The sequence below is a fragment of the Grammomys surdaster genome, unplaced genomic scaffold (assembly GCF_004785775.1).
Source record: "Grammomys surdaster isolate TR1022 unplaced genomic scaffold, NIH_TR_1.0 262, whole genome shotgun sequence".
In the NCBI taxonomy this organism is placed as follows: domain Eukaryota; kingdom Metazoa; phylum Chordata; class Mammalia; order Rodentia; family Muridae; genus Grammomys; species Grammomys surdaster.
The window spans coordinates 1,356,496-1,384,062 of NW_021604703.1; the positions used below are offsets into that span (position 1 = coordinate 1,356,496).

Below are 27,567 nucleotides of genomic sequence, written 5' to 3' on the forward strand. Positions count from 1 at the left end.
GCGCGGCTGCAGCTCCAGGCGGTTGAGAGTCACAGCCGGCGGGACGCACGAAGCAGGATGGGCTGCAGGCACAGCCGGCACAGCCGCACCAAGCGTGCGGAGAAGGTACCGGGAGCCGGCACAAGGAGGTCTGCTTTGGGGGGCATCCAGAGGGACGGGCAGAGGACGCCAGATGGACAACAGTGAGGGGGGGCTGGCACGGAGACGGGGTGCGGAGCTGGGGGGTGCTCTGTCCCTGCCCGTGTTGAGCTGACCCGGCAGCCAGCAGCCGAGTTAACACACTCCGTCCCAGACAAACTGCAGCTGACCCTGTTGTCCCCGCGGGGAGGTGACTGGTGTGTCTGTGGCAGGTGGCCTTCGGTGTGGGGCTGTCACTGTGTAGTGGAGGACGGGACTCTTAACCTCTCTGAGCCTTGAGCTAAGGCCGGCAATCTCTGATAGGTCCACAGCCGGACAGCGCCAGCATCACCTGAGACCTGTTGGAAACCTCAACTCCCGGGTCTGCCCAAGGGCTGCTAGACACAGCCCAGCCGGCCTCTTAACGAGTTTCGCCTGGGATCTCTACACCCTTTAGAGCCTAGGAACCGGGTTAGGGCTTCCAGCGGGCTCAGAGCAATGCGTGGGCTGCCCTTAGGGTAGCTGGGAGGGGCTGAAGAGGGAGTCGATTTGTAGTCTCCTGCAGCTCTCTCCTCCCTTCCTGTCTCTCCCCCTAGAGCCCTGAAGCTGGGTTAGTGCCCAAGAGACTGACTCAGATTTCTGCCCCTTGAGGTCTGAGAACCATCAGGAGGTCAGAGCCTGGATCCAGGACCGAGTCCATTGAGGACAGCAGGAGGCCCAGAGAAGGGAGCAGGGACCCTAGAGTCTTAGTCGTTTTTCCTGTATGCCAGTCTCTCCACCCCTGGCAGTGATGGACAGCCCGTGAATTTGATCAGTCCCCACTGTGAAAATGACTAATTTTGTAATGAACTTCAGCTCATTAGTCTTCCTGTTATCTGTTTATCTGCCCCTAACTTTGTCAGTGTGGGAGTGTATCTTCTCTCTGAACCCGCCCCCTGCACTTGCAATAATTTTTCATTGTTTTATTTTTCTCCCCCACTTTTTGAGACAAGGTCTTGTGTAGCTCAGGCTGTCTTCAAACTCAATGTGTAGCCAAAGCTGGCCTTGCACTACGAGTCTACCTGCCTCTCAACAGTGCTGGAATTACTAGCATGCCCCATCACAGCAGGCTGGATGTTTTAGTTTGCCTAAGTTGGCACCAAACTGTCAATCTTACTTACCCTCCCCAATGTTGAAATTATAGGCATGGACCACCATACCTGGCTTCTAGGGACTTCCTGATAGCTGCAAAGCCCTTCACCTTTGCTGCCTCAAACAGCCTGGCATGTCTGCCTTGGACCCGTGTGTGTTTGTTGGGTTCTTTTGCTCATGGTGCCTGTTAGGAGGGCAGTAGACTGCTTTTTGGCTAAGTTTCCACCTGTTCCTAACCCTCCTGGTTGGTGCTTTTTACTTAATTTCCAATGCAGGTGTCAAATTGTGAGCACCCAATATATCTCCACAGTCTGCCAATACCCCTGGGACATGAGACTCTAGAATAGAGGTTCAGGGGTCACAAGAGTCAGACCACAATAATGACACTCCCTAAGTATTTTCACTTCCTGTTCTATATTAGGAAGGCCCTGAGGACCATATTGAGCTGTGGAATGAAGCTTTCCCTACATTACAGATAGGATAACTACTCAGAGAAGGCTAGGGGCCTGGAGAGATGGCTTAGTGGTTGAGAGTGTTGGCATTTCTCCCCGAGGACCCAGGTTCAATTCCCAATACCACATGACAGCTCAAAACCATCTGAAATTTCAGTACCATGAGATCCAACACCTTCTGGCCTCTGTGTAACCAGCATGCATGTGGCACACAGACACATGCAAGCAAAACACCTATACATATAAAAATGTTTAATGCTTTTCTTAATTAAAAAATTATAGAAGACTTGCTGGGTATAGTAGCATACAACTTTAATCCCAGAACTCAGAAGGCCAAGGTAGGTGGGTCTTTGTGAGTTTAAGGACAGTCTGGTCTACATATCAAGTACCAGGACAGCCAGAACTACATATATATATATATATATGTATATGTATATATTGTGTATATGTATATATGCATAATATATATTATAATATGTATATATGTATGTGTGTATTTATGTATACACACCCATACATATGAATGACTGGTTTTCTTCCTTCCATTGGCATCTAGTCTTCCACTTCCCACCCTGACCCCCTGCTGCCTTGTGCAGAGTATGGAGCAGGTGCCTAGGAATGCAATAACAGCCAACTGGGAGCCAGGCCAAGGTTTAGCCTCGCATGCAGTAAGAGAGCCTCCCCAGACTGAGAGGAAGGCTTCTTGGGTGGGGAAGTTTGGCAGGAGTTCCCCACAATAAAAGCCAAGGGCTTAAAGGCTACAGAAAGGCCAGGATGTGAGGCTTGTGCAGAGTGGGGTGACCAGCAGCAGTGAAGGCAGCTGAACCTTCATAAGAACTCCCCAGGCTTGGGACAGTATCTCAATGTTGACGATCCCCCAGTACCTCCATTGCACTAGTCTGAGGATCTGATGACCTCTGTGCTCTGTATCTTGGGTGACCAGACACTCTAGACCTTACCAAGAGGCCTAGCCTGGGGCTAAGTCACTGCTATCTCAGGACAGAACATACTGATATCTTGGGAATAGGGGCTGGGGATGTAGCTCAGTGGGTAGAGACCTGGCTTCAATCCCCAGCACCACATAAACTGGGTATGCCTCTAATTCCAGAGTTTGGAAGGGGGTGGGGTGGGGGTGTCAGAAGTTCAGGGTCATTGCAACAGTGAGTTTAAGGCCAGCTTGGTCTACATAGAAAGTTTCAGGCTAGCCAGGGCTACACAGTGAGACAACCCAAAAAACAACAGCAATAACAAAAAACTTCACCACCCCCCAATATTGGCTACTTTATTTCATGACCTATGTACATACTTTTTTTAATGTATTCTGTTTCTCTGTCTGTCTGTCTATGTGTCTGTGTGTGTACACATGTGCTCTTCATGTGTGAAGACCAGGAACCAACTTTCAGGAGTTGGCTCTCTCCTTCCTCGAGATCAATCTCAGGTGGTCAGTCTTGTCAAAAGGTACCTTCACCCACTGAGCCATCTCAAATACACATAATAAAAAATGTTTTAAGTAATAAATACATACAATGCAATTTTAAAGAACTTGGAAACCGTGTGTTCCCACCCCAGTGGGTTCGGAGCAGCTGTACTCTTCTTTACCTCACAGAGACCCTGGGTGACCTGGCCAGAGACTTAGCTTCTCTGACTCAGAGTCAGACAGGCACAGAATTGGCTGCTGTGTTGTCTAGGTTCATTCTACAAAGTTGATAAAAGATTGAGTCTACTAAAGACCTGACTGGCAGGTAGTGTGCCCTTGAATGAGACAGTTTTTTTTTTCCCAAAACAGTGTTTTTCTGTATAGCCTTGGCTATCCTGGAACTCACTCCATAGACTAGGCTGGCCTCAAATTCAGAGATCTACCTGCCTCTTCCTCCCAAGCACTGGGATTAAAGGCGTGCACCACCATTGCCTAGCAAGACATAGAACTAAAGTTGTGATTTAAGGATTTCACTGCCTATGGTTCCCCAAAAGAAGCAAAGGAGTTTGTGAGGACAACCAAGATGAATGCTCCCTTAGGTGGGTAGGTGCAGAGAGATATACAGCCCAGATCTGGCCTTGGAACCTCTGTTATTAAAGAGGTAAAACCTGTCCTCTGTTGAGCTAGGATGTAGGATCTTGGTCTTGGTCACTGGGAGAAGCTAAAAGGAAGCTAGATTTCTTTGTCTTGTGTAGAAGTAGTTGGAAAATAAATAAAGGAGGGTAGTGAGTTCCTCATTACTAGAGGGCTTCAAGCAGAGGCCAGATGCCATCTGAGTGAAACTAGTAAAGGTGATACAAGCCCCAGATGTACAAGTCCGTTTTGGAAATCCGGTCATTGCACTTTAATGCCAAGCTTAAAAATTTAGAAAGATAGGAAGAAAACTTGGAAATTGCTTCTAAGCTCCCCAGTAAGAAACAGCCTCTGCAAAATACAGTGGATGAAATTCTCAAAGGATTAATAAGATAGTTTTGTTTTGTCTTTAAAACACACTTAAGCTGGGCGGTGGCCACACATGCCTTTAATCCTGGCTCTCTGCACACATATCAGGTCCCTAGGAGCTGCAGTTACAGAAGATTGTGAGCTCTCCCACACGAATACTGGGACCTGAACTCCAGTTCTCTGGAAAGCCAGGGAGTGCTCTCAACCACTTAGCTATCTCTGCAGCCCTAAATCCGAGACTGTATTGCATATGGCTATCTTCTGGTGCTCTACCAGGGGGCATTTTCCCATGTGAAACAGTCTGTGGAAACTTTTGTTTAAATGGCTGTCTAAAGTCCTAGCCATTGTCTTTCTTGTTTAGCTAGTTTGCCCTGTGCGTATTGGTTCTTTGTAGCCCTCCACCTTTTCTAGTTATGAACTTCTTGTGTTTTCCTCCTAACCTGGGGCACGGTGACTTTGTCCCTAGATCAGAAAGAGTCAAGTAAACAGTGGTCTCTTGGCTGGGACTTGAAGGTGGGTAGGAATTGTGACATGCAGGGGGGTGTCCCCGGCACATTTGACCTTTTCCCCTGGGGTTGCCAAAGGCATGCTAGTCAGGGAGCGTGAGAAGAGCTGCCTGCCGGATCGTGCAGCAGCTGTCACTGCACCTTCTGCCCCAGCCAGCATGGACACATCACACCAGCATGCACGTGGCCTCTGTTCCAGCCACCACAGTAGCACTGGCCCTCACATGACCTCTGAGCAAATGTTTTTCATTCGTTTCAGAAAAGAATGCTTCATAAATCATTCTGGATGGATCCATGCAAGCTTCCACACACAGAGTAATCTCAAAGACAGACTCATGAGGTTCAGCCACATCGATATGCTGTACAGTTAAACTTTTCCACTTAGAATGCACTAGAAAACGACCTGGGAATTAGGACTTGGGGCTGCAACTTGTCTGAGAGAGTGCTTACTTAGAGCCCACAGGTCCCTGGGTTCCATCCCCAGGACTGCATAGAAATGGATGTGGTGACCCATGGGAAGCAGAGGCAGGTGAATCTCTGAGTTCGAGGCCAGCCTAAACTACAGAATGAGTTCTAGGACATCCAGGGCTACACAGAGAAACCCTGTCTCGAACAAACAAACATACAAAAAGAGTTCAAAGTTATCTTCAGCTGTATAGTGATTTTGAGGGCAGTCTGGTCTATACTGTATAACAACCTGACTCAGGAAAAAAATCCCTAAGAATCATTTGCCTTTGAGACACAACCTTTGGCCTCATACCTTCTATGTTCTTAATTTAGCTTCTTAAATTTGTGGTTGAACTTACAGGAAGCTAGAATCTTTCCCCAAGAGACTAACACGCCCCAGCCTCATGTAAATGCACCCACATTTGCCTCTGTCAGTGGGTGTTACGCTTGAGCCTATGCTTCCTGTCAGCTCGTAGATTCTGTAACTACAGCCTAAAATGTCGAACGTTCAAGTTAATTCACAGGAGAGCTGATGGAGCCCAGCTTGTGCACCGTTGGGTAGTAGAGACCACACCTGACGTGTGTGTTCATAGATCACATGATGAAAAGAAATCTGCAATCTGCCTGGAAAGAAGCTGTTGGAGGAGTCTCAAAATTATAATTGCTGAAGCTCATGGTATATCAGGTGTGGTGGCATATGCCAATGGTCATAGCACTGGGAGGATCGGAGGGGACAAGATCAAGAATTCAATCTCATCCTTCCTATATAGCAAGTTGGTAGCTAGCCTGGTTTACATGAGACACTGTCTCAGAAAAAAGAAAAAAAATAGAAAAAAAAAGAAGAAAGAAAAGAAAAAAACTAAGCAAAGTCTGCCTTAGAAGTATAGGATCACATGCTATAAAGCTGAGTGATCACAGTTCAGACTGATACCTCACCAGGATTTAGCTTTCCATCCTCAAGATCCCATCCTCAGCACTGTGAGCTATCCTCACAGGATGCATGGAACACCTCTTAGGACCTGGGATGTGGACAACTCCTCAACTCTTCCCTTCTGTGTCCTTGGGTTCCACCACTGTGCAGTGGGTGCCTTGACCACTGTTATATTCTACAAGAATTTGGCACAGAGTCTCACTATAGAGTCCAGGTTTGTCTAGAACATGAGATCCTCCTGCCTTGGATGACACTCCCAGCTCTACTTCTTTTAGATGTGTGATATCAGCCCCATTCGAGTATCATACCTGTCCTTTATGCTGGCTTCTACATTTTCCAGTTGTAAATGTCCTGCCCTGAGCATCCTATAATCTTCCCCGTGTTCTTAATAAAAGGACTTCTCTATTCATGCAGGGACCAGGGAGCACTCTGATAGGAAGTGGCAGGCATGCTTGCATTCTTTCCTCCTAGGATAGAGGTTCTCAACCTGTGGGTCTCAACCCCTCTGGGTGTAAACAGTGATTTCGAAGGAGTCGCCTAGGACTGTCAGAAAGCACAGATATTTAGGTTACAATTTCTAACAGTAGCAAAATTACAGTTATAAAGTAGCAACAAAAATAATTTTATGGTTGGGGGCGGTTGCCCTGACATGAACTGTAGTACAGGGTTACAGCATTAGGAAGGTTGAGAACCACTGCCCTAGGCATTTGACTGTCTGTATATTGTCCTGACCTGGGCTGCTGGGAGGCAGTGTGATGTGAAGGATTCCAGATAAGCAAGTACCCCCGCACACACACACACAGCCTCTACTCCAGAGATACCTCTTCTATGATGCTTGAACATCCAAGTATGTCAAACCTCTAGCCCCCTCCCTGCTTGAAGCAAACACAGGACAAGATTGATGGTGGATGAGATAACGAGATGGCCTCGCTTTATCCCCACCTACAGCATACCAAACCCGGAAACTCTTGAGTTTCCTGTGGTCCAATGTCTGCTTCCTAATTTCAGAAGCAATGGAACCATTTATCCCAGGTTCCTGCCACGATGCCTTCCTTGCCCAAATGGGCCATGGCTCTGGAACTCTATCATCCCTATGTTACATTGCTTCTTGTCATGTTATTTGAGTTAACAACAGTAAGAAAAGTCACTTAAGAAATGGTTGAACCTGAGGCTTTGTACAATCTCTGCCACTGAGCCATGTCCCAGCCTTGCTCAAGCCTTTATAAACCAGGGTACTCATAAAACATGATTTGACTCTAGTTAGATCCAGGAGATCCTGTATCCTCTTCTGGTATCCATGGGCATATGCACTCACATCCACATACTAACACACACACGCACACATACACACACACTTAAAAATATAATACATTTAAAAAAAACAGAAATGTCAGACGTGGTGGCATACACCTTTACTTCCAGCACAAACAGGTAGATATCTGAGTTTGAGGCAAACCTGTTCTACACAGTGAATTCCAGGCCAGCCAGGATCTGTTTTAAAAAGGAAGGGAGGAAATAAGAAAGGAAGGGAGAAAATTGGGCATGGCAGTTCACACCTCTAATCCCAGCACTTGGGAGGTGGAGGCAGGAGGATCATGCATGCAAGTTCATCTTCAGGTACCCAGCAAGTTCAAGGCCAGCCTGGGCTACACGAGACCCTATCTTTAAAACAACACAAAAGATCAAACAAATAGATACAAGGGACCAAAGAGATAGTTCACTGGTAAGAGCACTCTTCCAGAGAATCCAAGTTTGATTCTGAGCACTTTTATGGTGGCTTACAACCATCTGTGACTTCAATTTCATCCAGTGCTTTGTGCTGGCCTCTTTAGGCACCAGATATGTGCATGGTGCACAGATATATATGCAGGCAAACACTAATACGCATATATTTAAATTTTCTACATTATTTTATGCATATGAATGCTTTGCCCGCACATATGTATATGTTTGCCTGGTGCCCAAAATGATCAGAAGAGTATGTTGGCTACTCCAGGAGATGGAGTTACAAATGGTTATGAACAACTACATGGGTACTCATCCGACCCAGGTCCTCTGGAAGAACAGCAAGTGCTTTAAACCACTGAGCCATCTTTTCAGCTCCTAGAAAATAACTTTTAAAGAAAGAAATAATCTAGACACCTCACAATAAGATTAAAAACTAAGTTACCCAGGATATTTCATTTAAGTCACTATAATAAATTTGCAGACTAATATATGATAAATATGCATAATATCTTAGAAATAAAGATATTAGAAACCCTACATAATATCCCATTTTCAAATGTGGTTAGGCAGGTATATAATATACACTGCCGTATCCCAGGCTTACCTGTGGGTCACAGGATTTTACTTTTAACATTTTTCTGTATTCTCCATCATTTTCTTAGCAAATGCTGACTCCTGTATAACTGGAAAAATTGCATTGTATATTAATGTTTAAGTATGAGAAAGCGTTAGGGCCCTCAAGTGTGACATAGCTCAGTGGCAAAGTGCCTGACAGTGTTCAAGGCTCTGGGCTGAGTTCCCAGGGTCATAGGAATGCAAAGGAGGGGAAGGGGGGAGGGGAGGCGAGGAGCTGACTATGGGGAGCCTGGGCTGCCACTGTGTGTGTGTGTGGGGGGGGGAGATTGAGGCAGGCCGAGGTCTGCCACAGCTCTGCAGGGCCTGCCATGTTTCTCAGACACAAAGCAAGAATCTCCTGAACTCTTGGGCTTGACAGTGTAGATGCTTTCTACCATCCTGAAGGAACTGAGGTCTGGGAGCTCGGGTGGTAACACAGTGCTGAGTTTAGGATTTGAATCCAGAGCTTAGTGCTTAGTATGCATCTAGAACCTCAGCCTTTATCATCACTTCACCCTACATGGCCTTCGTCTGCGTGGTTCTGCTCTAACTGAAGCATATGACCATGCCTCCTTTGTTTGCGCTCTCTCTCTCTCTCTCTCTCTCTCTCTCTCTCTCTCTCTCTCTCTCTCTGTTTTTTGTTTTGAGACAGTTTCACTGTATAGCCCTGTCTGTCCTGGCCTTGAAATCACAGAGAGCCACCTGCCTGCCTCTGCCTTCCCGGTGCTGGTATTAAAGACATGTACCACCACTGCCTGGCTTGCTGGGTTTCATTTTTAAGATTTATTTTTGTAAGTGTATGTCTATATAAGTGAATGCCACATGAGTGCAGGTTCCCATGAAGACCAGAAGAGAGTGTCAGATTCCCTAGTGCTGGAGTTACAGGCAATTGTGAGCTACTTAACGCGGTTACTGGGAGCTGAAATCTGGTCCTCTGGAAGAGCAGCCAGTACTCTTAACCAACAAGCCTCTCTCCGGCTCTGGGTTGGTCCTTATTTTGTTTTGAACTCTTCATGTAACTTAGGTTGGCCTGGAACCTGCGATTCCTCTGTTTTAGCCTCCTGAGTGCTGGGGTTATAGGCCTGCAGCACCACCCTGTCAAGGTGCAACCTATCTTGAAATGCCTCCCATGAGGCCTCAGTCTCCTTGTTTATCATAATCAGAGCTTTATTTACTCTCTCTCTCTCTCTCTCTCTCTCTCTCTCTCTCTCTCTCTCTCTCTCTGTGTGTGTGTGTGTGTGTGTGTGTGTGTGTGTGTGCGCGCGCGCGCGCGCGCACGCGCGCACATGACACACAAGTGCAGGGCAGAAGACAATTTATGGCAATCAGTTCTCTCCTTCCATCACGTGGGCCCAGGTAATTAAATTCAGGTTGTTAGGTTTGGTAGCAAACTCCTTACCCACTAAACCATCTCACCTGCCCTACTTTGGCTATTTTTATAAACATTTCATAATCCGTTTGCTAAGAAGAAAACCTCTGGGGCTGGAGAGGTGGCTCAGTGGTTAAGAGTATTGACTACCCTTCCAGAGGACATAGGTTCAAGTCCCAGAACCCTCAAGGCAGCTCACAACTGTGTGACTCCAGTCCTAGGGGACCTGATGCCCTCTTCTGGGCCTTCTTAGGCACCAGGCATACATATGGCATACAGATAATGCATACGTCCAGAAAAAACATGCATACATATTAAATAGATAAATAAAAAATTAAAATTTTTAAAAAATAAATGAGCCTTTGAGGCTGGTGAGAAGGTTTAAGGGGTAAAGATGTTTGCCAGAGAGACTGATGACACACACAAATAAATACACATATTTAAAAAAAAAAAAAAGGAAAGGAGCCCATGCTCTTGGGACATTTGCTTTGGGGCACACTGGCCAATCTCACTAACAGCAGTGATGACAAGAGCCAGTCATTGGTGCTGAGGGATTCAACGCCCTTCTACGCCCACAGCATGGCTGGATAGGGTTGTTGAACTAGAGGATAAACTGTGAGAGAAAGACCAGAATCACGGCTAGACACATCACTTCTGGATTGTTGACTTCCTGCTACTCTTTAGTAGTTGGTTCAAGACACTCAAGGTCTCTTAAGTCTAAGCAGAGACCTGGTATGTTTCTAAAGTCCCTGCCACTCCATTCCCCTGCCTCACTGCATGACCTGCGATGATACCTACACATTTGAAGAGGATATACAGTGAGTGTTTGGTTCGAAACCCTTTTGCCATGTGGATGTAGCCACACCATTTAATCTCTTCTGGTGGAGACAAAAGATCAGATATTAAATACAACTACATCTGAGCATGGTGGTAGTCAACCATAATCCAAGGATTCGGGAGGCAGAGGCAGGAGGATCATGAGTTTCAGGCTAGCCTGAGCTACAAGAAACCATCTCTCTCTCTTTAATGTATTTGTCTCTCATATATTACATCCAGACTGCAGTCTCCCCTCCCTCCTCTCCTCCCAGTCCCTCCTCCCTCTACCCACCCACCCCCCATCCATTCCTCCTCTTCAGAAAAGGGCAGACTCCCAAGGATATAAACCAAACACGGCATATCAAGTTGCAGTAAGAGTAGCCAACTCCTCTCATATTAAGGCGGGGCAAGGCTTTAGGAGGAATCCAAAGCAGGCTTAGGAATCCCACAAGAAGACCAAGCTATAAAACTGTAACTCATGTGCAAAGGGCCTGGGTCAGTCCCATGCGGGTTGCCTGGTTGTCAATTCAGTCGCTGTGAGCCCTATTAGCCCAGGTTAGTTGATTTCTATGAGTTTTCTTGAGGTGTCCTTGACCCCTGTGGCTCCTACAACCCTTCCTCCCCTCTACCGAAGGATTCCCCGAGCTTCATCTGATGTTTAGCCGAGAGTCTATGCATGTTTCCATCTGTTGCTCCGTGAAGCCTCTCTGAGGACAATTGGGCTAGACATCAATCTATGAGTATAGAGAATATCATTATTATCATTAGGAATCATTTCATTGACTTTTCTTCGCCAGTCATGTTTGGTTCCATCCTAGGTCTCTGGGTTATTCAGCCTCTGGTTCCTGGTCCTCCAGGCAGTGTCAGGGATGGGCCCCTTCTTGTGGCATGGGTCTTGAGCTAGACCAGTCATTGGTTAACCACCCCCACAATTTCTGTGCCACCTTTACCCCTGCACATTTTGTAGGCAGGACAGATTGTAGGTTGAAGCTTTTGTAGGTGGATTGGTGTCCCAGTCTCTCCACTGGAAGTCTTGCCTGGTTATGGGAGATGGCTGGTTCAAGCTCCGTATCTCCCACTGCTAGGAGTCTTAGCTAGGGTTACACTCATAGATTCCTGAGAATTTCCATTGCGCTGGATTTCTAGCTCATCCCCAAGATGCCCCTGAATTCGAGTGGTCTCTCCCAGTACTCTCTTTCCAACTTCCCCTCACTTGATCCCTCCTGTTCTGGTCTCCCCTCCTTTGCCTAACTCATCCCATCCCACCCCCTATCCTCTCTCAGTATCTATTCTATTTCCCCTTCCCAGGGAGATTCATGCATTCCCTTGTAACTTAGCCTCTCTGGGTCTGTAGATTATAGTATATTTATCCTTTACAGCTAATATCCACTTATCAGTGAGTACATACCATGTTTGTCTTTCTGGGTCTGGGTTATCTCATTCAGGATGATTTTTTTTTCTAGTTCCATTCCCTTGCCTACAAATTTCATGATGTTGTTTTTTTTTTAACATTTGAGTAATATTCCATTGTATAAATGTAACACATTTTCTATATCCTTCAGTTGATGGACTTCTAAATTATTTCCTGTTATTGTTTCTGGCTATTATGAATAAAGCTGCTATGAACATAGTTGAGCATGTGTTCTTGTGGTAGGATGAAATTTCCTTTGACTATATGCTCAGGAATGGAATAGCTGGGTCTTGAGGTAGTTCAATTCCCAATTTTATGAAGAACCACCATACTGATTTCAAAGTAGCTGTACACATTTACACTCCCACCAGCAATGGAGGAGTGTTCCCCTTACTCCACATCTTTGCCAGCATGAGCTGTCACTTGGAGTTTTGATCTTAGCTATTCTGACAGGTGTTAGATGGAATCTCAGAGTAAGTTTGATTTTCATTTCCCTGATAGCTAACAGTGCTGAACATTTCTTGAAGTGCTTCTCAGTCATTTGAAATTCCTCTGTTGAGAATTCTCTGTTTAGATCTGTTCCCTATATTTTAATTGGACTATTTGGTTGGTTGCTGTCTAGTTTCTTGAGTTCTTTATATATTTGGAAATTAGCCCTCTGTTGGATGTGAGGTCTTTTCACACTCTGCAGGGTACTGTTTCGCCTGTTGATGGTGTCCTTTGCCTTACAGAAACTTCTCAGTTTCATGAGGTCACATTTATTGATTGTTGATCTTAATGCCTCTGCTGTTGGTGTTCTGTTTGGGAAGTTGTTTCCCAAGCCAAGGCATTCAAGGCTGTTCCCCACTTTCTCTTTTATCAGATTCACTGTATCTGGTTTTATGGTTGATGTCTTTGATCCACTTGGACTTGAGTTTTTATACAGGGTGGTAGATATGGATCTATTTGTATTCTTCTACCTACTAACATCCAGTTAGACCAGCACCATTTGTTGAAATGCTTTCTTCTTCCATTGTATAATTACAGCTTCTTTGTCAAAAATTAGGTGTCTATAAGTAATTTACATCTGAGTCTTTGATTCCATTGATCAACTTGTCTGCTTTTATGCCAACACCATGAAGTTTTTATTACTATTCCTCTGTAGTACAACTTGAAATCAGTGGTGGTGATACCTCCAGAAGTTCCTTTATTATACAGAATTGTCTTAGCTATCCTGGGTTTTTTGTGTTTTTTTTTTTCCATATGAAGTTGAGTATTATCTTTTCAAGGTCTGTAAGGAATTGTGTTGGAATTTTGATGGGGATTGCATTGAATCTGTGGGTTGTTTTTGGCAGGGTGGCCATTTTTACCATGTTAATCCTGCTGATCCATGAGCATGGGAGATCTTTCTACCTTCTGTTACCTTCTCCAATTTCTTTCTTCAGAAACTTGAAGTTCTTGTCATACAGGTCTTCCCATTGCCTGGTTAGAGTTACACCAAGATTATTTTATATTATTTGTGGCTATTGTGAAGGGTGGTGTTGCCCTGATTTCTTTCTCAGCCTATTTGTCTTTTGTATATAGGAAGTCTACTGATTTGGTGGTGGTGGTGGTGGTGGTGGTAGTGGTGGAGGTGGTGGTGGTGTCAGTTAATCTTGTATCCAGCCACTTCACTGAAGGTGTTTATCAGCTAGGAATTCTCTGGTAGAATTTTTGGGGTCATTTATGTATACTATCATATCATCTGCAAAAGTGATATTTTGACTACTTGCTTTCCAATTGATCTTCCTTTCCCACTGATCTCCTTCAGTTGTCCAATTGCTCTAGTGAGAACTCCAGGTACTACATTAAGCAGAGATGGAGAGAGTGAGCAGCCTTGTCTCGTTCCTGATTTTAGTAGAATTATTTTGAGTTTCTCTCCATTTAATTTGATGTTGGCTATTGGCTTGCTATATATTGCCTTTATTATGTTTAGGTATGTCCTTTGTATCACTGATTTCTCCAAGACTTTTGTCATGAAGGGATATTGGATTTTATCAAAGGCCTTTTCAGCATCTAATGAGACTATATCTTTTAAAATATGCATGGGGGCTACAGAGATGATTTACCACCCAACATCTGTCAGTAATTCCAGTAACTCTAGCTTCTGGAGATAAAATACCTTCTTTTGACCCCCCAGAAGCACCCATATGAGTGTGGTGCACACGCACACATGCACACGCAAGCACACACACACACACACATAAATTAAAATAACAGTCTGGGTGTAAGGGCACTGATGTCCTAAATTCAATCCCTAGGACTCACATAGTGGAGAGAGAGAACTGGCTCCCACAGGTTGACCTCTGGCCTTCACATGTGTGAGAGACACACACACCCACAGTTGCAACATAAAGTGTCAAGTGATTTTACGAAACACTTCTGGGGAGTAGCTCACTGGTAAAACACTTGCCTGACATGCTGGGAGATGTTTAGAGGGCTTTTTAAGTCAAGAATAGATAACACATAGGAGATCAGAGGCCTTTGTGCACCGACAAAGGCTTGAAAAATTATCTAGAAATAAAGCACGCAGGAAGTGTCATGCAGTGATCAGGCTGTGTTAGTCAGAAGTCAAGGTTACAGATCATGAGGAAAGTGGTACAGGAAATTCAGATTAAAGCCACTGAAAGCAGCCAGGCCCAGCATTTCTTATTCCCCCTTCCCAGCTCATTCTCGAGCCCTCCCCACTTCTGCCTCAGTTTCCTCTCTTGCTGTGGAAGCAGTGGGGAGAAGCTTAGGCAGGTTTACGAGTGTTTTCTCTACATTATCTAGCCAGCTGTTTTTAACTGTACATAGGAAATATGCCCAGAATCGGTCTTCAAAAGTTCTGAAGTTTTGAGTCTCTGTAAATGAATCTGCATAGTTCGAAGCTGATTGCTTCATTTCACTGGGTGGCTTCTGTTCGTTTGTTCTTGTTGCTTTGAGAGGGTCTCATGTACCCTAGGCTGGCCTCAAGCACAATGTGGTACCAAAGTTAGCCTTGAACTTCTGGACCTCCTGTCTCTACTGCCCCAGTACTGAGATTACATGTCTGACTTTAAATGGGTGGCTTAAAAAAATGCTTATTTTGTTGTCATCTAGGGGCATGGGGGAGATGCTCTCATGCTTATGGGTGCCTACAGAGGCCAGAAGAGGACATCTAACCCCCTGGAATTGTCAAGTGGATGCTAGGAATTGAACCCAGGCTCTCTGGAAGAGCAGTCAGTGCTCTTAACCACTTAGCCATCTCTCCAGGATCCCGGGGTGGCTTTTTAAAACAGTAGTGGGAGCCAATGAGAAAGCACCGCATGTGAAGGTTCTGCTGCCAAGGCTGAAGACCTGAGTTCGGTTCCCAGAGGCCAAGGGATAAGAGAAGAAAACCAACTCCACAAGCCAATGCTTGATCTCCACATATGCACACTCACACGCACACACGTGCACACAAATAAACTAAAGTGATTTTATTTTAATGACATTATATTTGTGTGTGGAAATGGGTCATGCATGCCGCACTGCACATGAGGAAGTCAGACCATGACCCGCAGGAGTCAGGCCTCTCCTTCCACCATGTGGGCCCCAGGGATCAAACTCAGGTTGTCAGGTTTAGTGGCAGGAGCCTTTACCCACTGAACCATCTTTGTAGCCTGGTAAATGACATTTTAAAGTTTAAAGTAAGAGGCTGGGGAAAGAACTTAACGGATAAGGCATCTGCCATGCAATTGTGAAAACCTGAGTTCAGAACCCATGTAAAGACAGACTTGGTGGCACACATCTATAATCCCACACCCCTATAGTGAGATGGGAGGCAGAGAGAGAAATTCAGGACTCTTGTAGGCCAGCCAGCCCAGAGGATGCAACAGAGATAAGATCCTGTCTCAAACCAGGTGGTAGGTGAGGGCTGACACCTCTGACTTCCATACAACCCAAATACACCAAAACAATAATAATAATTAAGATTTATATTCATGGGCATGCTCATGTACGTGTGGATGCATGCACAGGTGTCTGTAGAGGCCCACAACAGGGTGTCAGATCCTCTGCAGGAGAGATACAGGAGGATGTGAGCTACCAGGATTGGGTGTTGGGAATAGAACTCAGATCCTCTGGAAGAACAGGGAGGACTCTTAGCCACTGAGCCATCTCTCTAGTCCCATGAAGATTCTTTTAAAAGAATGTCTGTTGGGCTCTGATGGTTTAGGAAGGCAAGCTTCAGGGAACTGTAGACAAGGAAAGTGTTGCCTCAGATAGTGCCTGGAAGACAGGGACTCAAGTCTTCCAGGAACCCCCTTGAATGCATTAAAATATTGTTTGCTTATATGAACTTACCAGAAGCCCACTTCTTCTACGAGGGTGAGTCAAATGTGCACATCTGTGGGGCTGTAGTATGTTTTGATAACATAACTGTCCTGATGTTTCTGGTCCTACCCCTGACCTACAAGAATCCTTAACTGTGGACTCTTATATGACCGGGTACCAGTGCTTGAGGGGGAAGGAGCTGTCCCCAGACACACAGGCTCTCCTGAGACAGCTGTGATAGACTCTGTCATCTGAATCTTGCCCTCAGTGAAGTGGATCTGCCACACATCTCAGGTGTGAGACAATGAGGCTGGCTGCAAGTGAGATGGGGACTGATGCTATTCTCTGGTCTCTGTGGGCACGCCAGGGACCTGACTCATGGGACCCCAGATCAGGGACTTGAGAGTAGAAGCAGAAGTGACCTGTAAACTTTAGAACTTGAAGCAGCGTGAAAATGGGGGATGCTTCATGTAGACCAGCAGAAGCCAGTCCTGCCCTGTGGAAGGCATATCAGCATTAAAAGACTCCTAAGACCTTCCTACCTAGGCAGTCTTCTGGTAGCTTATCTGTGCCTAAGGATGACAGGATCTCTGAGGCTTGCTATGTCTCAGAGGGCTTCTGCCGTGGCTCACCATCTTTCCCATCAGTCATAGAGGAGGTGGGGCGCTAATCACCCAGTTCCAAGTAGCCCCAGGCTGTGTGTGGTGGGCTGTTGAGAGACAGTGTGCTTTAGCCATCCAATCTCAAGCCTGACCTACTCTTCACTCTAGGTGGAAGAGACACAGACAGAACTCCTGGAGACACTGGACAGAGAAGGAAGGCTCCTGGAAGGAAGGCATGAGGAGGCTGGGCAAGGTGAGAAGTGAAGAGGCCCCGGGTGGCTCCTCATGGGGGATTCAGAGGGGGTGATAGGATTTTCCTTGGGGTGTGCCTTTAACATTATGTCACCAAGCTTTGCTTTGCTTTGCTTTCCTCTATTTGAGCATCCTCCCCACCACACCCATTTTTCTTTCCTTCTAAAAACATATCCAGGAAGTCTGCCCACCTTAGGTGGGGCATACCAGCACACATCTATAATCTCAGCAGCTGGGAATGGCAGCGACAGGAGAGTCAGGAATTCAATCACATCCAAAATGGAGGTCAGTTTGAGCTACTCCAAACCACGTCTCAAAAAGGGAGGAAGCCAGATCTAGAAAATTTATACAAATGAAATAACTTTTTAAAAAACATCTTCTGTCCATACAATGATGATGCCTAAAAATTATGGCTAGGATGAGGCTAGGGAGATGGTTCAGTGGGTAAAATGCATGTGGCACAAGTGTGAGGACCCAAGTTCAGATCCCCAGAACCCATGTAAAGAAGGACTACAGTGTGTGTGTCTATTCTGCTCTCATATGGTGAGATGGGAAGTGGAGACAGGAGAATCCCCAGAATATCACTGGCCAACTAACCTACTGTATGCAATGGCACACAAGGTCAGCATCAGGTTAGCCTCTGACCTCTGAATGTGTCTGCCTCTGACCTCTGCATGTGTCTGTGCTCAACACACACACATATACATACACACAGTACATTCACCATATACACACACAAATATGAAAGAAAGTATGTCTAAGATAGTCAAGTATGGTTCGTGGCCATGTAATCCCATTACACACAAGGCTGAGGGTAAGAGGACCACTGTTAAGTCTGAGGCCAGTGTGGGCAAGCATAGTGAGTTAAAAGCCAACCAAGAAAGACACAGCAACAACTGTCTCAAAAAAAAAAAAAAGTAGCAAGTTGAGACTATAGACTGCTCTTCCAGAGAATCTGAGCACTCACATCTGTAAGTTTATAACCACCTGTAACTCCAGTTCTGAGGGCTCTCTTCTGGCTTCCACAGGTATTGCAGTTATATACATAAACTGACAGACAGACACACACACACACACACAAACACTGAAAATTAGGGTTTTTTTAATTAAATAATGTTTTTTTGATCATATTAATGGTTTTTAAATAACTTAGAATTGAAATGACCAAGTTCATGTATACTTATTTTTCCAGATTGGTAAAAACACACATACAACATTGGTATGTGTGACACTGGTGACATTTAATGCACTTACAATCCACTAAATGCATTGTAAATACAATTATTACTACCACTCAAGAACATTCTCCTTACCTCAAAAAGAAACACCCAGCAGTAGTCACTCCTAATCTTCCCACCAGCCTTTGGCAACTGCTAACCTCTTCTCCAATTTCATGGCATCAGACTCATACAAATGACATTAGACAGCCTAGCTTACTTCACCCAACAAGATGCTTCCGTGTTACTACATACAGCTGGACTCCATTTCTTTTTTATGGCTGAGTCATACTTCACTGAATTGGATGTACCATACTTGACTTATTCATATGGATATTCAAGCTGCCTTTACCTCCAGCCACTGTGAATGGTACCACTAGCCCAAGTATTTACTTCAACAGGTGTTTCTATTTCACCTCACCTTACAAATAGAAGGGAATTATGGTATTTCTATACTTGACCTTCAGAGAGACACCCAAACTCTTTTCCATAGCAGCTATCCTACTTTATGCTCTTCCCAGTAAGGTGTGAAGGTCCCAGTGGCTCCCCAACCTTGTCAATGTGTATCACATGTCTATTTCTGTTGTCACTGTGGTGAGCACCAAGTGTCATCTCATTGTGGGTGTCTACTTGGTTTTCTTGTTCGTTTGCTATTGTTTGAGACATAATCTCACTGTGTAACCCTGGCTGGCCTGGAACTTATTGATTGCCCAGCCTGACTTGCAGTTTGCAATGATCCTCTTGCCTCAGCCTCCTAAGTGTTGGAATTAAAGGCATGTGCTAACACACCCATACCGTGTGTTACTTTTGAGACTGGATATTACTAACCCAACCAGCCTAGCTTCAGCCTCCTAAGTGCTGAAGTCACAGGGTGTGACACCATGCCTGGTTTATTGAACTTTTGATCTACATTTCCCTAACTACTAACTGGTTGACATATTTTTGTGTACTGTTAGCATTTACATAATACTTTGGTAAAGTTATGTATGTTTTAACAGCATTAAAATTGACCTTGAAAATGAACACGCAGAATAATAAATCCAGAATTATTATTTTTTGGTTTTGGTTTTTTTTTTAAGACAGGGTCTTGCTATGTAGCTCCGGCTATATAATAACTGGAAACATTATAATTAGGACAGAGGTCTGAATAAGTCCTGGAAGTCACTCTGTAGATCAGGCTAGCCTTGAACTCACAGAGATCCACTTGCCACTACCTTCTGAGTGCTGGCACTAAAAGCATGAGCCACCATATCTGGCTCCAAATCGCTTCCTTTATAAGTTGTTATGATCATACAGCATTCATGTATAAATTTTATAACTTGTTCTTTAAAATATTTGTGTGTATATGTGTACAGTACCTTCAGAAGCTAGAAGAGAGCATCAAATTCCCTGCAGCTGGAATTACAGGAGATTATGAGCCGTGGTCACTGAACTCTGGTCCTCTGTAAGAGCAACAGATGCCCTTGAAGCTGAGCCTTCCTCTAGCCCTTGGGGTTTTGTTTTGTTTTTTGTTTGTTTGTTTGTTTTCATTTAACACTATAGCAAGCATGTTACCAAGTATAGCTACAAAAATGAAGGCTGCCTATAATCCGGCACTCAGGAAGCTGAAGCAGAAGGATGACAGGGAAATTGAAGCCAGCATGGGCTACAGTGTAAGGCCATGCCTGATTTAAAAAAAAAAAAAAGGCAAGTTTAGACAATAACATGTGTTTGCATAGTTCCTGGAAGTCTAGAAATCTAGATTTGGTCCTTAAAAGTAATCTTTTTTCATAAAGATTTGCTTCTCCCTTGGCTTTCAATCCTTCTTCCCAGAAACACAGTAACTAAGACAGAGGTCTGAAGGCATTTCAAAACCTTGAAACATTGTAACATTGGTACAGAATGTTTAGCAATAGAATTTGAACCCCTGGAGGGCAGCTAACCAGCAAGCTCAGCATCTCTCCAGTTTCTCTAAAATCCACCTTCTCTACCATCATGGGAAAAAATCTGTGAGCATTGGTTTAGTAATATTTAGTACAATAAATATATAGCTGCCAAGTGACCCACTATGAAGCCCAGGAGCATGCCAATTCAATCTTCCTGGTAGTCAGAATTTCTTCCTATTTTTCTGTTTTCTTTTTTTTCATAAAGTATATTTTATTTATTTATTTATTTATTTATTTATTTATTTATTTATGTGTGTGTGTGTGTATGTGTGTGTGTATGTGTTTATATGTAGTTGAATGCATACCACAGCACATGTGTGGAGGTCAGAGGACAACTTGTGGGAATCAGTTCTCTCTTCCTACCACATGGGTCTTGGTGATCCAACTCAGATCATCATAGTGACACCTTAACCCAAATAACAAAGATGCATTTAGTGTTTTTGTTGCTGATGGTTGTTTTCATTATTTGAGACAGATCTCACAATGTACCCTTAGCTGGCCTGGAACTTGCTATGTAAACCAGGCTGGCCTCAAACTCCCTGAGCATCTCCTGCCTCAGCCTCCCAAGTGCTGGGATAAAAGATGTGTGTTACTACCTGGTTTTATTTGGTTGGTTTGGGTTGGGTTGGGTTTTGGTTTGGTTTGGTTTTTTGAGACAAGGTCTCACTCTGTAGCCTAGGCTAGCTTTGATATATTTGATATATTTCTGGTGATCCCCCTATGTCTGCCTTCCAACTACTGAGATTACAGGTTCGAGCCACCATACCTCGCCGTGAGCTCTCTCTCCTATGATGCTGCTCTCTATGACCCTGGCCCTTGGCTATAGTTAACTCCCTCTTCCCATCACCCCTGTTGTATTTCTCTGCCTGGTCATTGATTGACTATTTCTGAATGATCAGACAGATAAGTCTGAGTCCCAATAGGGTCTGTGGGAAAGTAGAGTGAGTGGTAAGTCTCATCAGACCTATTGTAGGATGGGCCGATCTCCAGCATTCTGCGCTGCCCATCTGGTCTCTTTCCCCTGGATCCTGCCCTAACAGACAACCTGTTGGAGATTTTCTTGGCCCCATTTCACAGCTAGGGTGATGGACTTTGAGCCACTTACTGTCATCTTCTAACAGTCTCTCCAACTTGAAGCAGAGGAGGCAGAACTTTGGGGATTCCTGCCACAGATGCTCTGTCCTTTTTGTGATTTCATGACCCAGCCTCAGCTGTACACCTTTCCCCTGGCCTGCTGCAGCAAGATGCTACCATACCTGCTACAGGATCCTTGTGTCTGAGCTTCAGGGAGATAGTGCCCTCCTGCTCTGGTAGGGCTCACTCTCTCTCTCAGGAGGAGATGTTTCTGTTTCCCAGGGATTTGTTAAGCCCTACAAATGTCTCTAACTCTGGTCCTGCATTCCTTCTGTGGCCGTAATGAAATATTCTCACCAGGAGCAGCTTGAAGAGAAAAGGGTTTATTTGGCTTAAATTTCTGGGTCACATTCCCATCCTTAGAGAAGTCAGAGCAGGAACTCAAGGCAGGAACCTGGAGACAGGATCTATGGAAGAACGCTAATTGCTAGCCTTCCCTACCACAGTGGGCTGAACCCTCCCACATCAATTAGAAGTCGGTGCTCCACAGATAGACCCACAGGCCAGTGTGACCCTGCCCATTCCTCAGTTGAGGTTTCCTCTCCTTGAGTGACTCTGGACTGTATTGAGTTGATAATAAACTCTAACCAGCACAGCTCGTGAGCCAGCATGGGAGAGAGAAGGACAAAGACCACCATTGCTCAGCTCCTGGGTCCTGTGGGCCCCATGTGATCATCAGAACCTCCCATGCTTTAAGAAACTCGACAGAGGCTTTGGGGAAAGTGATTTATAGAGCTCTCCTTTCTTCACAGTCCCACAGACATCGAAGGCACAGGAGAAAGACACTCTTAGTGACTGCATCCAAGAGACCGAAGCCTCGCTGCAGGTGAGAGGGGCCTGGCCATTTGGGTTTGGGAGGTGAAGAAATGACAAGGAAGTCATGGGGACCCTCAAAACAGCTAAAAATGATGCCTAGATTATAGGGGACTGAAGTGCTTGTTTTCCATGTGTCCTCATTCTTCGATGGGACCAGATAGTTGGTTAAGAGGACTTGGCTTGCAATTAAGGTTGGCCTCCTTCCGGGGGGGTGAGGGGGTACTAATTAATTTCATTATTTTGTCATTTTATATGTATGTTTTTGTCTATATGTATGTCTATGCACCCTTGTATGTCTCGAAAGAACTATAGACAAACGGTTGTGAGCCATCATGTGCGTGCTGGGAACTAAACTGAAAGATCCTCTAGAAGAGAAGGCGGTGTTGGGCCCTGTCTCCAACACAAGCTTTTTTGTTCATTGTTAACTTGACATAACCTAGAATGGCCTGGGAAGAAAGTCTTAATGAGTGATTGTTTGCATTGAATTGTCCTGTGGGGTATTGTGTCAATTAAGCTCACTAGGAAGATCAGCCTGATGTGGGCAACACCCAACCCCAGGGAATTCAGGATCCTGAACTATGCCAGGGTGAGGAGAGCACACTGAGTACAACCAAGGAAGCAATCGAGCATGTATACATTAATTTCTCTGTTTGTTTGTTTGTTTGTTTGTTTGTTTACTGTGATTGTGCTGTGACTAGCTGTTTAAAGTTCCTATCTGTGGGGAAGTTGACTTCCCCAAAATGATGGACAGTAACCTGGAATTTTAATCTGAAAATGACTCCTCTTGCCCCTAAGTTGCTTTGTGTTGGGATGTTTTATCCCATAGCAACCGAGAGGAAAGTAGAGCACATACCAAGGACTGTCAGGAGGATCTTGGCAATGGCACAGACTGTAGGAGTCCAGAAAGACTTCCCAGAGGGATGGGGTCTAAGCCTGGAAGATCCTTGGGACGCTTCAGTGAGGAATCACAGGAAGAAAGTTCTAAGCAGCATAAAGCAACTTTCTCAAAAGCATGGAGGAAGGGGTACAAACAGGTTGCCTAAGGAAGTCCAGGATGCCAGAGATGTAGAAGGACCAGAGGGAGGCAAGCACCATAGGGTGGAACTGAGCCTGGGAACATAGGAAGAGGTTGGACTCTGCGACAAAGGGGATGGCTGAGGAGATCTTTGTCAGGGGAAAGGCACAGAGACAGCATGCCCTGAGACTGGGGTAGGGTGTCACGAGGAGCCACCGCATAGACAGGTAGAGCCTGACATGACTGGGCTTTGAATGTAGGTTGACATTGATCTTAAATAACCAGGATATCATCCCAAGAATTTAGGGATCAGTATTAGTTAACTTTTCTCACTACTCCAATCAAATACCTGACAAGAAGCACCTTCAGGGAGGAAGAGTTCACGTTCGCTTATGGTTTGAGTCATTCCGTTGTGGTGGGAGGATGTGGAGGCTGGTCGAGTTGCACCCAGTTAGGAAGCAGAGAGTGACAGACACTGATGTTTTGCTTGCTTTGTCCTCTTTATGCAGTGCATGACCCTGGCCCATGGCATGGTGTGACCCAGATTTTTTTAAAAAGGGCGAGGAGAGGCTCTTCCCACCTCAGCTAACCTGATCTAGAAAAACTCTCAAAGGCATGCTCAGAGGTTTGTCTCTTGGTGACTCTAGATCTTGTAAAGTTATCTATCTGTATTCCATTAAAAGCTCTACAGTGAGAGGTCGTCCTGGACTGTTTCAAGCCTTAGATGCAATGGATTCAGCCTGCTCTGCTGCACAGTATACGATGTAGGCCAGAATCGCAGTGAAGAACCTTGGCCCTCCCGTTTTTTATTGGTATAGTGAGAATCACCTTGACGGGCCAGGCTCTTTGCTATCTCCCTCCTGCTCCCTTCCTCAGAACACCTGTGCAATTCATGTCTCACCACAGGAGGCCACGCAAGCCAAGATGAACAAGGTGGACGGGTCCATCCTTAGCCGACTCTATAAAAACCACATCCAGGTAGGTACAGAACACTGGCAGACCTTTATCCTTGATGCTATGGGAAGGTGATGGGCAGGCAACTCTAGAGAGGAAGCCTCAAACCTGACAATTTCCCCTTCACAAGAGCCCAGGAGCATGAGGGTCCTCAGTTCACACTGAGAGAGGCAGATAGATGGTGGATGGAACACACAGCTCTATTGGGTCCAGAGAGAACTTGGGGTAACTAGCCAACCTGACACAAGACAGCATTTCAGCCTACCAAACTACAGCTGTGCACCCACCAGGCACATGCCTCAAAGAATGCCCCTGGGAGGAGATCCGAGAAATAAACAGCATGACGGTGAAATCACCCAAGGCCAATGCAGTGGGCTTCTGGGAGGATAGGGAACAGGGAGGACCCATGTCCCTCCATGCTGGTTGATGAGGCCCTTTGGTGTCCTTCTCTAGGATTATGGGAGCCCTGGACCGTTCTGGGAGCAAGAGCTGGAGAGTTTGCACCATGTTATTGAGATGAAGAATGAGCGGATTCATGAGCTTGAGAAGCAGCTCTTGCTCCTGGAGATGCTGGTGAGTGCTGGGCCCAGAGCTCGTAGCTGCTGCTTTCTAGGCATTTCCGGTTCCAGTTTATCCCCCCCCTCCGCCCACTCCCATCCCTCTTCCCATCCTTGTCAGCTTGGCTCTGCCACTCCTGCAGGAGTCAGGCAGTGACTCTTTGTCGTTTCTTGGGCCCCCAGGTTGCTGTAACTAGGGCAGCACTGGGCCCTAACAGCCTGGCTCCTCAGGAGGAGTGGCAGCTGTCAACTTGCAGGCAGAGGTTAAAAAAGGAGATGGGGCCCACAGGCCAGACAGACAGGGATGCTAGCCTTAGTAAACGTGGAACTGGGGACAGAAGACCCTTTGAAGACCCAGAACCAAGGTCTCAGAACCCTAGGGCAGCATTACCCTTAGGGTCTGTCAACTTATGGATTTGGTTTGTTTGGGTTTTTATTTGGTTGGTTGGTTGGTTGGTTGACTGACTGACTGACTGACTGACTGATTGACTTTGTGTATGTATGGGTAAATGGGTGTTTTTCATGGCATATATGAGAGGAAGTCAGATGACAACTTGCAGGAGTGAGTTTTCTCCTTTCTCCCTGCTGGTTGCTGGGATTGAACTTGGATTGTCCAGGTTGGCAGGAAACACCCTTCACCCAAGCTACCTTTTTTTTTTTTTTTTTTTTTTTTTAGGTTTTTTGAGACAGGGTTTCTCTGTGTAGCCCTGGCTGTCCTGGAACTCACTCTGTAGACCAGGCTGGTCTCGAACTCAGAAATATACCTGCCTCTGCCCCAGTCAAGTGCTGGGATTAAAGGCATGTGCCACCACTGCCTGGCCCCAACCACCTTTTTTTAAACCCTTTTTAAAAATACTATTTAAGATTTATTTTTATTTTGTGTATGTGTTTTGCCTACATCTATGTCTGTCCACCACATGAATGCAGGGGACCAGAAAGAGGGTATTGGATCCAGTGAACTGGAGTTACAGACAGTTATGAGAAGCCTTGTGGGTGCTGGGAATTAAACTGGGTTCCTCTGCATGAGCAGCCAGTATTCTTAGCCACTGAGCCATCTCTCCAGGCCTGACTGAGTTATCTTACCAGCACTGGTTTTTTGTTTTTAACACTCTTCAGTAGCAAAAGCCAAGTGGACAGTCCATCTTAACTCTGACCTTGTTTCCAGTTAGCTTCTTGCTCCATAAAGCGAAATGCTAATCTGGAATGAAGCAGTGCCCAGGGAGAGGTGATGGCACCACTGTGCCGAGAGTGAGTGAACCACTCCATTCCAAGCTCCTTGGTTTGTTACAGAAAGAAAAAAATCTGATCTTAGCACTGAAAAACACCACCCTGCGGCAGGAGGTTGAGGACCTACAATTCCAAACTGGGAACAAGTTGGCCATGTCAAGGTAGCCATCCCCCTTCCTCCCACCCCCATCCTTCTGCCAAAACTTCCAGTTGGGAGGGACCTGGAAGAGCCTGGGGACTAGAATGACAAGTGGCCCCAGGACCTGTCTTGGGAACGTGACTCCTCTTTCCTTGGGAGTCAGGAAGCCCAGTTTTTCAACATGAGAAACAGGAAACAGGAAACGATGTACCTAAGCAGGCATGTGTGGAACAAATCGGTCCTGAGGCTTTGTAAGTGAGGGCTGATGTCCGTGTCATGGGCTATTGAATACGTGACATATTTTCTGGTGGAATCCTCCTCCAGATCCCCATTTGCGAGTGAGGAAACCGAAACTCCATGCCACCCCAGGTGACCTACCTAGGCAGGGAGGCTCAGCCTAGAGCCACCCAGAGCTCCAACCTGTGAGGATTTGGCACTTGAACAGACAAAATCACCCCTCACATACAGAGAGGGAGCTAGGGTCGGGGGAAACACCTTGGAGAGAGAGAGAGAGAGAGAGAGAGAGAGAGAGAGAGAGAGAGAGAGGATGACACCCCCCCACACACACACCCCGGGAAGTCTCCCTAGGAAAACGGGTTGGTTCAAGTAATAGCTACTCCATCAGGCAACCCTTGCCCTGTCTGTCCCACAGGCAGCTCCGAAAAGACCTACTTCAGGGCCTTGAAAAGGAGTCACAGAACGGCCACTGCTGCAGCAGACGAAGGAGCCACTGAACCATCTGAGTCCTTAAGGCTAGCGCCTCCTCGCCTCCTCCGTGTTACCTTGCCCTCTGCTACACCTCAAAGCCTCTGCCCTCAGTGTAAAAGGCACAGGGCCTGGGCTCACCGTGGTTCCCAGAGTCACCACTCCCTCCAAAGACTCTGTGGAGAAGCAAGCAAGAGCCACGTCATTCTTCTCCCAGGATGGACGAGGTGGGGGGAGGAGAGAAGCTCCTATAAAGCTGATGGGGAAGATTAGGTCACCAAGACCACCCCAAGAAGTGCCTTTCCTTAGTTGGGGCAGGGAACAAGCAGGTAGTTATCTTCCTCCCTTTGCTCTGTCCTCATGAGGACATTCAAGATTTCTCCCATGGCAGCAGGAGCCATTTGCAGCATCTAACAAAGAGGGGACAACCCCAACCCCAGACCGTCAGCTTTGCTGACAATTTGCCAGCCCGTCAAACTCTTACTGTCACACCCATGACTCTGACTCAGAGAAAAACTGTAAAAGACACAATCCAAGAAAAAGGAACACAGTGTTGTATTTACTGAGTGGGGTCTCGACATGTAGCCTAACCTTGAACTCAAAGTCATCCTTCCTCAGTCTCCTGAGTGCCGGCAACATGGGCGTGTGCTATCACATCCAGACAGATAAAGGGTTGGATCTGCTGTAGAGCTGAGTGCTGTTACTATTTTTAAGCATATTTATCTAAGGTCCTAATGTGAAAATTAATTTTTTTTATTAAAATAAAACTCTATTTTCACGTTCTTTTCA

At 45.7% G+C, this 27,567-nt stretch overlaps 1 protein-coding gene across 2 annotated transcripts; it reads left to right on the plus strand.

The window, feature by feature from the left end:
- Ccdc69 (coiled-coil domain containing 69) lies at positions 1-27,567 on the plus strand. Of its 2 annotated transcripts, XM_028775926.1 has the most exons (8): positions 1-105; positions 17,006-17,090; positions 22,118-22,191; positions 23,880-24,008; positions 24,103-24,174; positions 24,604-24,723; positions 25,998-26,095; positions 26,726-27,567. In XM_028775926.1, exons 1-8 carry the CDS (start codon positions 58-60, stop codon positions 26,805-26,807), a joined length of 708 nt encoding a protein of 235 aa, XP_028631759.1. In that variant the 5' UTR covers positions 1-57; the 3' UTR covers positions 26,808-27,567. The 2 variants fall into 2 exon arrangements, with proteins under 2 accessions (XP_028631759.1, XP_028631760.1); XM_028775927.1 differs by lacking the exon at positions 23,880-24,008.